At 44.9% G+C, this 14481-nt stretch overlaps 1 protein-coding gene across 3 annotated transcripts in view; it reads right to left on the bottom strand.

Annotated features, from left to right (window-relative positions):
• Nfkb1 (nuclear factor kappa B subunit 1) overlaps positions 1-14481 on the bottom strand; it is a 119865-nt gene that overhangs the window by 46870 nt on the left and 58514 nt on the right. For all 3 annotated transcript variants that reach the window (XM_031375615.1, XM_031375613.1, XM_031375614.1), the window contains one exon: positions 3173-3321. In XM_031375615.1, coding sequence (XP_031231475.1) covers positions 3173-3321 — 149 coding nt within the window. The remainder of the gene's footprint in view (positions 1-3172; positions 3322-14481) is intronic.

Consider the following 14481-nt stretch of genomic DNA (forward strand, 5'->3'; position numbering starts at 1 on the left):
TTCTCTCAGCTAAATACCAAATGGGAAAGTGAGTGCAGGCATTCTTCAGTGAGAAATTCTGTGGGAAAAGCTACTGCGGCTATCCGCTATCTTAGGTTCCTAACCTTAGAAAATCCCACCCAGCCATGACTAGATCAAACCACAGGGAGCAAACTCAGGAAATAGATGTTGAAGATGTTTGCTAAATCAGTGAATAATGTACACTCTCAACTCTAGACTTGTGTACCCCACTACACTAGAAGACACTGATGGACCTCCCTGCTCTGCTTGCAGATACTGAATTTACCTTCATTGCTGCAGCCTAGGCTCCAGCATGAATAACCATTAGTTCTTTTTACTGGTGGTGGTGCTGCTGCCGGGGAGCAACCCAAGGCCTTGTGCATGCTAGGCAGGCCCTCTACCTCAGAGCAGCAGACGCAGCCACTACTGGTTTCTTCTGAATCAGAAAGATTAATCAACCCAACAGAGAAGCAATACTATGCCAGTTTTATAATAATAAATATTACTGATAGAATTACTGAATGAAAAGTTCACCTATGATTTCCTTAAAAACATACAATTACAAGATAGATGAAACAAGACAAAAAGAACATAAATGCTTCAAAGAGATATGCTGCAGCAAATCAGGAAATAAACTAGCTGATCAGTTGTCTAAAACTGACAGTCACCCTGCAAGTCAGCTTGGACAGACTGAGAAGCAGGACATCCAGGAGATGCTGAGACAAGCTCAAGTGCACAAGAATCAGCTTCAGCTTCTCCAATTCAGATACTTTCTCCCTAATATCAGAAACCACCAGAGTTCAGTGACTTAAAGGAAAGCTTCCTCTCTCTGGGAGCTCCTCACACTTGCACATCTTCATTGTCACATGAAGAAATGCCTGGGGATTTGAAAGATGAACCACCCAAGAGCAACAGAGTCAAACTTCATCAAGGCTGGCTAAGCAATTCCCTTCTTTGCATAAAAAGCACACATTTGTTGGGATCTTCGCAGACACTACTTGATCTAAGATTAGAGAACTCTAAATGATGTTGTGCATAATCAAATAAAATTAACGAGAATGTATCCGCATGCAAGCACAGGCAGGAAATTTTCCTCAGTCGCTTCTCTAACTCATTTTTGAGACAGGGCCATTGACTGGACCTAGTGCTTACTGACTGGCTTGTGAGCCCAGAGGAGCTGCTCTTTCCCTGCAGCAGGGCATTGGGGTTCCAGGTGCGTCACTACAACTGGCTTCGGAAGGAGTGAGACAGGGTTTCTCTGTGTAGCCCTGGATGTCCTGGAACTCACTCTGTAGACCAGGCTGGCCGCGAACTCACAGATGCTCCTGCCTCTGCCTCCCGAGTGCGGAGACTAAAAGTGTGTGCCACCATGCCTTGCCTTTTCCTGTTTTCATTTTATTTATCAGTTTGGTTTTTTTAGCACATAGATTTTCATGTGGGCACTGAAGCCCTGAACTCAGGCCCTGATGTTTGCACTGCAAATATTTCACCCACTGACCCGTCTCCCTAGCTCTTAATTTTTTTTAAATATTTTAACTTTTTTTTTATTTAAAAATTTTTATTACATTGTGTGTGTGTATGTAAGTGTGTGCGAGAGAGAGAGAGAGAGACAGAGAGAGAGAAAGAGAGAGGGAGAGAGAAAGAGAGAAAGAAGGAGAGAGAGAGAGGAGAGAGAAAGAGAGAGAGAGAAGGAGAGAGAAAGAGAGAGAGGAGAGAGAAAGAGAGAGAAAGGAGAGAGAAAGAGAGAGAGAGAGAGAGAGAGAAGGAGAGAGAAAGAGAGAGGAGAGAGAAAGAGAGAAAGAGAGTGAAAGGGAGGGAGAGAGAGAGAGAGAGAGAGAGAGAGAGAGAGAGAGAGAGAGAGAGAGAGTATACCTTTGTTGGACGTAGAGGTCGGAGGATAATTTGTGGAAGTTGGCTCTTTCCTACCATGTGGGTTACAGGAGTTGGACTTAGGCTGTCAGGTTTGGTGGAAAATTCACTTACCCACTGAGCCACCACCTTTGCTTTCTAAGAATCCAGAAAGTAGGAGTTATCTGTATTTGTGATGACTGAATGCTTAGATCAGTTTTTGTTCTTTAAGTTACTACATTATCTATATTTCAAGATAATGAAATATAAAGCCTTAGCATAATGAGTATCTTTATTTTATGTGTGCCTACATTTGTGTACGTGAACGCAGATGTCTATGTGCATGGAGAGGAGAACTTCAGCTTTGAGATGGGATCTGTTTGGTGTCTGTCCACCACACCAGGCAAGCTGGCGCCTGAGATTTTAGAATCTCCTATCTTTGCCTCCTGTTACCCTGCAAGAGCTGGGAGTATAAATGTTTATGCTCTGCAAGGGGCTTTTATAAGAGGTCAGGGGGTTTGAACTTGGGCCATCACACTTGCAAACTAAACTCTTTTACCCTCAGCCCATAATCATGTCTTATTAAATATTTTGTGACTCTTTTGAAGTAAAATTACTTCTATAAAATTTCATTCACTAAAAATTTTTGTATTTGACTGACCTTGAAAGAATACACTAATTTCAATTTATGTTCCAGATCAAATGAATGCTCAAACCAATTTGCATTTCTTGGTTATTTAACCTGCATACTTTTTTTTTTAAGTAGTACAGAACTGAAACCATATTTACTTAACTGCTTCATGTCTCAAATGTACCCACTAGAACTCTATGAAGGGAATCATAAATAGGCAAAAATCAGAGTTGGGTGTGGTGGTGCATATCTCTAATCCCAGTACCTAAACACTTGGGAGGCAGAGACAGCAGGATATTTGTGAGTTCAAGGTAAGTGCATACTAGAGTGGAGATGCTGTTTCAAGGAGGCAAAAGGCATCTCCATGGAAATCATTTCTATATAGTGGAGGTAGTTGTGGCACAACGCCTCTTAGGTCAAGGGCTTATAACTTTAACATTGTCCCAACCCATCCTTGAGAGGTCAAGACTACAGATGAAGGATTCTCTCAGGCAGTACAGATATTTGGTTGCCTCTATTTCCTTGGCAGTTCAAACAAGAGAACACACATTCTCCCCACTTTATAGACTTGAGTATGTTTGAGACCCTCTCAGGCCTTGCATAGGTCCACAATGAAAGGGGCTTACGGACTTCGCATCCGGGTGTCCCACGTCCTCCCGTCCCCGCTCCCTCCGTCCCATACGCCTCACTTACCCGACCACCATGTCCTTGGGTCCTGCCGTTACGGTGCAGATGCCATCCTCACAGTGTTTGCCCACCAGGCTGTGGGCATGCAGGTGGATGTTTTTTCCGTTTGTGACCAACTGAACGATAACTTTTGCAGGTCCCACATAGTTGCAAATCTATATGAGAAGCACATTTTCAACAGTTAGTATATCAGACCTTACTGTAACATCAGCATAAATATAAAATTTTGCAGATGTATACATATTTGACTATAGCTCAACTTAAAAAATATACAATGAACACATGACAGGATGGAAATAAATCAAAATGTTAGTGGGGGTTGCTTATATATCCAGGAAACAAGCCAGTGAAAACACAGTGTGCCTCATTACATAGGACTGTCACATGGGTCCTTACGTAGGGCCGCCTTACTAACCAACACTGTTTCTTCTCTGAAACCTTATCATGATTTTTGGAGACAAAAACTGGGCAAACCATGCACGAGGAGGGAATGGGTGACTGATGAAGTAAGAGAGACAAACAAAGAGTGTGTCCTAACTCTGCCATGTGATTAGGCCAGAAAGGTAACCTTGTTGAGGGGCGTGGCTCTGAAGGCTGTTTTTAATGACTTAAGCCCATGGTTTAGTCCACATCGCCTAAAAGGACATCCACTAGTCTTTAGTAGTTTTCTCAGGCATGGGCTCTGACATTTATACCTTATATGTTCAGGCCTCTGTGAGTTTCTTAAATAAAAAAAGCAAACTCCCCAACTGAAAATTTGTAGGTTTCACATTTGGTTGTTTAGCTCTTGTTTTACAAAGTGAAGTTTTCCATGCCAGGTGATTATTTTACTTGCGTATTTTTAATATGATAAGAGAGCAGCAGTGGACAGGACAGAAGAGAGGAGACGACAAAGTCTTTCCTGGCTAGTTGACCATCCTGACTTCTACAGTATAGAACTTCCCCCCCAAAAGGCCCAACATGAAAAATCACACCATGAGAAGCTCAGAGGCATCATTTCCCCTGTCCGAGCCTGCTATAAATCCTGCTTATCGTTAGAAAGGCACGAGGTGCATCGCCTCTCTGGATAAATGTCAACGTGAACGTGAAGAGCCTGCATCTGCTAATAAAGCTTCCTGTGAAGCCACGCGGCCTTCCTCAGCCTGCTCACTTCTAACATCACTCCTACCAGCTGGGTCTAGACTCCACTGAGGCAGGGCTCTGCAGAGATTTTTCTCAATATGGATTTTCCCCAATGTAACCTCTGATTGTCAGAGCCGTAAAGCTGATCACTGAAACTCCCCAGAGTATGGAGAAGAGATCCCATAGCCTTGAACAGCGGTCTCCCTTCTGCTCAGCGAGGCAGCTGCCTAGACTCTCTCAAGGAGGCCTGACTATCTGAGCCCTGATGCAACATTAGAATGGGTTGCTTCTGAACCCACCCCAAAACTCATGAGATATTTTGAGCCTAGAAACCTAATCCAGTTATCATGTCTAGAAGTGGATCATTAGGAGGCAATGTCAAATACGCCATAAGAGCCCTCTCCTGATCCACGGAGCTATGAGTTATACAAAGAGGAAGAGATACTAAGTCAAGATGGCCTCTCTTGTTACATAATTTCCCGTCTTGTCCTGGGCTGCAAAGTTCCCATCAGATGTGGCTGACCAACAACCTGAAGCCTCCTAGGCTTCAGACCACAGGCCGAACAAACTTTAACTCTGTTTAATTTACTTGTCAGCCATCACAACCTAAAACAGACCAGGGCATACTTTTTCCAGAGGGGCGAGGCCATCAGCAGAACTGCCTTCCCATAGATACGGAGTGACCTAATTTAGAAAAAGGTTTTGCACTAACTTATTAACCTTGACTATCCCAAAGCATGAATCACTTTCTTAGGCACAGAACTTAAAACTCTCTCTGATAGGAAAATGAAGTAAATTTAGCAAGTACTCTTTCTTCACAGGCCAAACACTTTCCCATTTAAATGTAGGACAGGAATCCAGAGTCCTGGTTTTGTTCCAAGGCTGACGCTCTTCCTACGTAGTCCCTGGATGGCTGATTCCAGCCCTGGGTAATCACATCAGTCTGCTAATGATCAGCGGAGGCACTACGTCAAGTGATTCCACTTTTGACTGACAGTGTACACGGGAACGCAGCGTGGAAAGGCTGGAGGACGCGCTTTACTCAGGTGGACTCAGGCGGGCTTTCCACGTAAGCAGAAAGACCTCACTGAGGAAGGCCAGTCACTTTGGCATCCTGGCCTTCTGAAGGTAAGGTGACAGGGTAGTTAGTCACTGGCACTGACGGAAAGAGGTGGGAGGGGTATTCAGAAAGCACTCACTTGTTTTTCTTACTACTAACTTCATGGTTGAAGGGCAGCAAGAATGAGGAACTGGGACAACTCTGAGGTGAGGGACCTGAAAGATCTGCCAGTGACTAATGTGCTGTTTGATCCATCTGAAAGAGGGCAAGTCAGGATGGCAGCATTTGGTTTTTATACAGACCACAAAACGAAGACAGGGAGGTCCCTGGGTTTTCTGTACTTTCCAAGATAACATCTGAAAGAGAAAAAGCCTGACGTGTGGGGACAGCTGGATGGTACAGGCAAACCTTGACAAGGACTGCTTAGGGGAACCATCATCTATCATACCACAGTGGTCAAGAGGTATTCAACACCAAGTTAGAAGCTTATTCTGGGAAGGGAATGGAAGTATTATGTCTCTAAAGAATAGTCTCTTGAAGATAAGGTTTATAGAGGCAACTGTTTAATAGCAAGGCTGTTCTGAGTACAGAACCTGAATAGAGACTCTTCCCCCACACCCCCAAGACAGAGTTTCTCTGTGTAGCCCTGGCTGTCCTGGAACTCACTCTGTAGACCAGGCTGGCCTCCGCCTGCCTCTGCCTCCCAAGTGCTGGGATTAAAGGTGTGCGCCACCACTGCCTGGCCTGAACAGAGTCTCTTAAATACATCGTAAGCACAAGCACAGGTGAAAAGCCAAAGGTGCCACCCTGCATGGGCAGCGGCGCAGAATGTTAAGAGTATGGACTTCAGAGACAGGCTAAGCCACTTGAGGGTGGGCGGCAGTTCTAGTCTGTGTCACCTTGCTTGGCCTCTTCACCTGTTCAGTGCGACAATAATGTTCAAGGAGCTGTGGTGAGGAATCTATACATTCAAGCGCACAAAGACTTCACAACAGTGTTCAGCAGAGGAGAGGAGAACCCTCGAGGACGGGTTATCTATCTCCCCCATTACTGTCAGGTGCTCCCTCACTTAGAGGACCCTGAGTAACGCACCTGCCCAAGGTGATGTTTAACAGGTCCGTTTGCAGCAAGGGGCTGGAAGATGCCTGGCCCACTTCTATTCCAAGGGCAAGGTTTTTCTACATTGCAGTGTTTTGTTTGTTTTCTATAAATACATTTATTTTTCTTTCTTTTGCTGTGTTTTACTTTTCTAGAAATACTGTTATTCTAGTGTCAGCTGCCATTCTCGGGGACAATCAGACTTCCTTGGCTTCCCTGATGAAGGAAAACTCTCCTAGAATTCTGGGTCCATAGGTCAGAGCTACTTTTGGAATAAGAACTACAAGTCATGGGCTCAGGTGTGGCCCTCTTAGTCAGCCACATACTTTTCCCTCAGCTAGCCCCGACCTACCGTGGAAAAGCACAAGCTACTTCTTCAGAGGGATCACAGGAGATAAGTGGTCTGGGACTTCCTCAGAACCAGAGTTTCCAAAGTCAGTCTGCTCTCTGGGTAAGTCTGGCTAATGTACTTTGACAGAAAGCAGAAGCAGTGTAAATGGAAGACTTCGCACCTAAAACCACTCTTCTCTGCTGATTCTCTTTCAAACCTCCGCAGGGTTCTAACAGGGCTGGCTCTGCTTGTGAGCCCAACCTTGCTCTTTACCACAGCAGGTCACCATTAGGCTAAGACCTCTCAAAGCCAGGCTCAAATCCCCCAGCTGTTGGGGAATGATGTGGGTCAGCTTCTCCACCTTTAAAATCAAATTAATGACGCAGTACCACAGGACTGTTAAGATCGAATGAGTTAAGACAACACTTGGTTCCCGATGGTATCAACAATCCCAGAAATCGACTGTCTCTTATCTAACCCATTATTTCACTGAGAACTAAAGTTCACCAGTTTATTTTGTACTGGTGAGTACAAAAGACCCCTTCTAACTGCTGCACACTGTAGAAGGTCAGGGAGTGCAGGTTTCACCTTGTTCAGAACTAGCCCCGATTCCCTTTTCTCATGGAATTAAACAGTGGACAGACACTAATCGCGTAACTTCAACAATACACATAAAACCTAACTGGAGGGCTGGCGAGGTGGCTCAGCCGGTAAGAGCACTGACAGAAGGTCCTGAGTTCAAATCCCAGCAACCACATGATGGCTCACAACCACCCGTAATGAGATCTGATACCCTCTTCTGGTGTATCTGAAGATAGCTACTGTGTACTTATTAATAATAAATAAATCTTTTTTTTTAAACAAAACAAAACAAAACAAAACAAAACACCTAACTGGAGAACTCCTCAAACAGAATTTCTAACAGTGTCTGATGCAGCGGGGAAGTGAGAGAGAGCATCAGTGTGACTAATTAATGGGGACTGAGGTTTGTGGGCTGAGCTGAGCTGATAAGAAAGGGGCAGGTGGAGGATGAGGTGACTTGGCAGGCATTCTTGGCAGGTGGAGCGCATGCTCGCACGGTGCTCTCAGGCCTCCCTCAAACCCCCATCCTTCCCATTAACACTGCACAGGAGTTCCTTCAAGCGGCTGCACCAATAGCTGGTGTGTCTTCTGTTTCCCACTGAGAATGGTATCCATTCTTTAATGAGAAGACCTAAGCCTATCTTTGTGACACCTTCCCCACAATGTCAGCCCATCACGGCTCCACTACTGTGCCCTTTACAAGAATGACTGGAGGACGTAGGGTAGGAAAGTGATATGTTACTGGCTCGTGAGGGTTAATAATGTCTTACTTCTCATGCTTGTTCATTTCCCAGAGCATTTGTTCATCTACTTCTATGTGTATATTCTACTTCTACAGAAGAGGAGGGAGAAATCCCCACAATAGCCATGTTGGGTCAGTAGTGGCACCCCATTCTGGGGAAAGACCCAGTTCTGTGCAAGCTGAAGTCCTGTGCACAGGCACAGTTACAGAAACGGGCGGACTGTGAGAAAGGCCTCATGCTAGGTGTGACAAGGAGAGGCAAGAGTTCCCTTGCCTTCCTGAACGTCTTTTCCATTTAAAGAGGAAAAAAAATGCTATAGTTACCATTAAATCATGGCACTTACTCTCCACCAGTCAAGTCAAATTATAAGAAGGAGGGAGGGAGGAGGGAGGGAGAGAAAAAGAAAGGGAGGGAAGGAGGGAAGGAGGGAGGAGAAAGGGAGACAGGGAGGAGGGAGGGAGGGAGATAGGGAAAGAGGGAGGGAGGGAGAGAGATAAAATAGTGTATTATTTTAATAATGTATGTGCTCTTAAGGATGACAGGGAGTCAGTTTACTGTTCTGTATTATTTATTTGTGCAACCAGGAAGCACAGATCAAGCTTGCTAAAGGAGATTACAGCTAATGGCACAGAAAGGACTCAAGACACTGGTTTCGTCTTGATAAGACAGGGATGCTGTGTTGATCTAACCCAGGACCAAATCCCAGCTCTGCCATCTTACCGGAACCAATACTTCGAGCCTCACGCTTCATGGATACACTGGCTGGCAGCTTACAGTGGCTCCTACATGGTGTCTGGCACCAAGGAGCCTTTTTCCTTCCTTCTTATCTCTGGAGATCATCTGGGCCTTCTGATGACCCTGAGATAGGCAGCGCTGGCACTGGTACCCTACCTTGCAGATACGAAGGCAAGTTTAGACAGACTGAGCAAGTGATTTGAGCTTCTGAGAGACAGCCAAGATGCAGAACACTGTGGAGTTCATTCTTAGCCCTCTGAATATTGGTGTGGGATTGCAAAGCAGGGACAGGATACATGAAAACCTCTTTGATTCACTCACTATTGATGGCACACTTATCCCTTCAGTAGGGTCCATGGATTTGCACTATTCCTGACAATCCCTACTAGTGTGATCAACAGCACACATAGCTCAAGGGTCAGGCTTTGACTACAATGGCAAACCACCACCCAGATAGGAAGGTTTCATCCAGAACAGGTGAATAAAACCTCTACCTGCCTACACCCCTGCCCTGAAAGAGGGTGACACCTCTACCTGCATAACCCTGCCCTGAAAGAAGGTGACACCTCTACCTGCATAACCCTGCCCTGAAAGAGGGTGACACCTCTGCCTGCATAACCCTGCCCTGAAAGTTTCGTCTCATCGTGCCTTGATGCAGGGCTTCCTTTTTTTTCTCTTTTGTTTTCCTTTTAATTTTCAAATTTATCACATGCATCATATAAATATTTAGAAGTCAAGCGCCCCTCAATACCTCAGGTACAATTAGGTCTCAATGCTTTGGTAACATGTGACAAATCCTCACCGTTGTGTGGCTTAATAATCCATGGTTGCAAAAGACCATAGGAATGCGGCTTGTAATTCGTAGATGAACAGTATTAGAAATATGCACTTCTGCCAGCCTTTGCCAATTGGGTTCACTTTTAAATAGAAAATGAAGTGTGAAGTAAGTGCTCCCTGGTGCTGCTTCCTTTTTTATTACTTTACTCTTTTTATTATACTATCTGCTTTCTCAGCTTCTCTTTTGAAGAAATTGAAAATAAATAAAGGCAAGCCAGATCTTCAAATGAAGCCCCAAATAAGCACTTCTCAGCATCTTAGGCTACTCCCTGGCTTCCTGCCTGCCTCCTCGGGATCTGCTCTGAGTGGGTTGTGTTCAAGTCGGGACATGCTCAATCATCATTCCTCAGCTCAAAATTCCAAAAATGAAAATCACTGGGACTGGGCGATTAGCACAGGGGCTCGCCACACAGTTGTATGAATACAAGATCACAATTTCCCATGCTAATTGAGTGATTAACATAGGGGCTCACCGCACAGTTCTGTGAATTCATGACTACAATTTCCCATGTTAAGGAACATAAGTAAATAGAACATTTCAATGTCTCTAGTCTTAAAAAGCCTTTACAGCAGCTGAGGGAGCCTCAGGGGTTGTGGGACCTGATTCCCATTTCCTCTTGGGCCGTGATTCTTACTCCTAATGCACCTATAGCAGTCGCTGCTGTTCCAGGTGAGCTTTTGGACCTGTGTGCTCTGCTGGGACATTGCTCCAGGATGCCTGCTGTCTCTGTCCACCTCCAGGCTGTGCACAAGTCCCTTCCCAGGCAAGTGTTCTTTGATTCTTCCTCCACCTAAGCTCTTACCACCCCACCAGCTGTGCTTTGTCCTGTTTCATCTTTTCTCTGTATGTTAATAACTGTTACATGTGCAACATGTCCCCGGTATCTTCTACATGAGAACGCAAGAACTGTAAGAACAGAAGCATTTCTTTCATTCGTCCTTTCTATTCCCTGTGCTCATAATACTTCCTGTTGCTTTATCTTCTTATCAGGTGCATAACTAACAATTAAGATAGGGCTAAATGTTATTTAGTGAAGGCAAATTACTAAAACATAAACAGTTATACTAGGTAGGGAGAAATTAAAGTGATATATGCTTTTTCTTTTGCCTTTAAAGATGCCTGGATCCTAATACAGCCTCTCAACAAGCTATTTCAGTTGGAATGGGATTAATAAATACCAGAGGACAACATGAACCTGAGTGTGTGTCTAGCTGGTCTACCCTGGTCTTGTTGCTAGACTAGAATTGGTACCGACACCTCCACGGGAATCACAGGAGCTGTGGAAACTAACTCCTCAGTCATCACACCAGAAAGCCAAGTCGAGCCGGCAGCTCTCCCGGGAAAGTCAGAACTCTCCTTTGGCTCCCCATCTCCAGTCAGCTACTGGCCTGAGGCCTCCTGTCTCCTGCAGCTACCTCACACTGTTTTCTGTCCATTCATCTTAACTCTGTCGGACTGGCAGGGTCTACAGTTTTGTTCTACCCCAATTTCTCAGCCTCACGCCTCCTCACATAGAGCAGCAGTTCTCATCCTGTGGTAGACTCTGCGGGGGCTGAACCACCCTTTCACGGGAGTCACCTAAGACCATCCTGCTAGCAGATATTTACATTGTGATTCGTAACAGTAACAGAATTACAGTAATGAAGTAGCAACAAAGATAAGTTTATGGCTGGGGTCACCGAAACATGAGGAACTGTATTAAAGGGTCACAGCATGAGGAAGGGTGAGAACCAGGGTACTAAAGGATCCTTCTCTGATGGACAGCTGGACCTCCCTCAAAGATCTCATCCTGATGAGATATAGGGCTGTACTTCCAAAACCTGAAACGAGTGGGTCCTCTCACTGTAGGAACACAGGCGTTAGGGGCACGCAGACCAACTCTGAATCCTAGACCCTCCAAAACCAGCTGATATCAAGCACTTGGAAAGTTACTTAAAGTTACTTAAGTTTCGACTTCATATGAAAAATGTGAACATGAAAACATACTCTCTGAGTTTTCACAAGGATTAAGAAGAGATCATTTAAATTGCTTAAAACAGTTCTTGATGCAAAATAATTCTCTTTTATCTCTTCTTGCCCTCACAGATATCTGCTGCTGGAATTTCCTGTGATTTAATGAGAAGCCTCCACGCAGTCCTCCATAAATGTCTCTCCTTTCTGTTCCTGAAGCTCAAGGCTTGTTCTTGTCACTAATTCAAAGAACTGCGTGTGTCCCTTTTTCCAGGAGAACCAATCTTGTTTTACGCACAATATTTACTCTAGATCCCTTAATTACTCTCCAGTCTGACAAAGCATCTAAATAACCATTTCCCTTATTTATCCACGTAGTTCCTTTGCTTCTTTGTTCTAAAAATAGCAGCCCTTTTTTGATGATGGTAAGTAAAGGCTATCATTTATTCAAACACGTGGTGTCAGGTGCTGCTCCAAGAAAATAGGACCAGTTTGGGGTCGGGGGTTGTTTGTTTGTTTCATTTGATGTTTTTTTCAAAGTCTGTGGGAAAGGTTCCTAAAAGACTCTCTTTAGTTACTCTTGCTTGAATTCCATTCTCTTTCTCTATAGCAATTGTTCAAGAACAACTCTAGTCACCCAGGGAGAACCACCTTCTCAAATCAAAGTCTTCTGAAAATTAAGTACTTCTACTAGTCTTCAAATAAAGGTTGCTTAAAGGTTGTGACTGACTTAAGTTTCCAAACCCTCAAGTCACTAATTGTTGCCCTATGACAATCCCTGAAACATGGTCCCCCTGAGCTCCCTTCTTCCCCATCACTAGCGGCTTGGCTAAATTCCCCTTCTTAAGGAGCAGTCTCACAAGCATTGGTCCATGACTCTTAGTCTCTAGTCTCTTTCTGGAAGCCATCACATCACTCTGATATCCATCCACAATATGGAGTTGAATCATCTATTCCATATGATATTAATTAAATTAAAGTCTATAGGCTGGGCAGATGGCTTATGGGTTAAGATCCCACACTGTTCTTGCAGAGGATCTGAATTTGGCTCTTCATGTCCACATTATTCTGAGAGGCTCACAACCATCTGTAATTCCATCGCCACTGCGATCTGATACCTCTGGCTCTCCTTAGGCACCTGGACTCAAGTGCATGTGTGTGCTCTCTCTCCCTCTCAAAAATGTAAACAACCCCCCACTACCACCACCAAATAACCTAAAGTTCTCATCTCCCAGATGAGCATGTGTGACATTTCTAGCCCTTAGCAGGAAGTCCCTCTGTTCACAACAGTTTATCACTCGATGGGCCCAAGGCTGTACTAATTACCTTCCTTCTTAAGCCTAACTTTGCCTCCTGTTAAACAGAGCAGCTGTCCCAAACCTTCCTAGTGTGTGGAAGTGCTCTGCTTCTTATCTTAACTGCCAAATTTCAGAGCAAGGGCACTTTCCCCTCTCCCTGCTCCTCCTCCCACCCCTCCCCTGTGCCCAGCCCTTTCCTCCAATCTTAGAGCCTTAGCTTATCCATCTTAGCAGGAACTCTCTAAAGGAACTCACCATTCCTCCAAGTGCTGACCCGAGGGCCTTTCCATCCCAGGCCCTTTGAGGACAGCTACTAGGTTTGTGCTCTGAAGCACAGGGATTAGCGGTGTCATTACCACTATATTAAAACTTCTATGGCTGACCCATTTTCTCACAAGCAAAAGATAGTCTATCTTTTTGCACAACTTGTGTGTGTTTTTCTTTGGAACAGTATTGCACCTGGTCCCTTTGAGGAACTTTTCTGCAGCAGAATTCCTCATGGTTCCCATCAGAACTGTGAGACTCCTATTTTGAGCCTGTTGATTTGTTTCTTTTTACAGGTGGTGTTTTCTCTAGCTACACTGACGTTTGAAGATGCAGTCCCAATGCTGGACAGGAGTCCTCCCATAACCACTGTCCACGGCATGGCAGACCTACATAAACCAATCTTACTTTAGAGGTTTAATATCATGCATGCTTTCATTAAAAAACAAAAACAAAAAACAACAAAACAGTTGTATTGAGGCCATTCTTATGCAGGCTATGGCCAGCACAGAGCAGCAAACATTGTACTCAAGAGAACCTCACTACATTTTAGAGGTGCAGAACCAGTACCTGCTGAGTTTGTGCTGTTCAAAGATCTGAGGGATGAATAAAGCAGGAGGGAGTGTGGGCGACAACCAGCTCCTAGAAGCATGTGGGAAGGAGGCAGACAACAGGTCCCTGGTGCCTCTGACTAAGAGCTGCTGCAAGGGTCTCTGCCAGGCAGGCTTGCCTCATTCATTAGTCTGTTTCTGGGACCCAGAATGTACTAGCAAAGGTGAGCACACGAAGCCAAGCAGCTTGTGAAACTGTACTATCATCTCCTTGGCTGAAACTGAAATCAGAACACTAACTAGACACTGGAATTTCTAAGACAATTTTTTGGAAACCCTTATTTTCCCTTCGGCTGTTCCACTTATAAACATAAATGAGTTATCATTTATGGAGAGACTAGCAGCAGAACAGCTCAAGCATCTTCAGGTCTCCCAAACCCAACTTTCATAATTAAACCCTGAGAAACAACATCCTGACGGTGCTAGGGCTTAGCCAAGGTGGCAGGCTGGGTGGGACATGGTCTGGACTGGTCCTAGATAAAACAGAAGTGAGACCGTGGAGGGCAAGCTCCTCACAAGTCACCACCAGCAAACCCCACCAGGGCAGCGCAGAAGGCAGGCTTCCCACGGTCCAGAGACAAGGCGCCATTCTCCCAAGGCACTGCCCCCCCCAGCTTCACACTAGGAACTGTTCCCCCCCTAGCTTCACACTAGGAACTGTCCCCCCCAGCTTCACACTAGGA

The sequence above is a fragment of the Mastomys coucha genome, unplaced genomic scaffold (assembly GCF_008632895.1).
Source record: "Mastomys coucha isolate ucsf_1 unplaced genomic scaffold, UCSF_Mcou_1 pScaffold16, whole genome shotgun sequence".
Taxonomy (NCBI): Eukaryota; Metazoa; Chordata; class Mammalia; order Rodentia; family Muridae; genus Mastomys; species Mastomys coucha.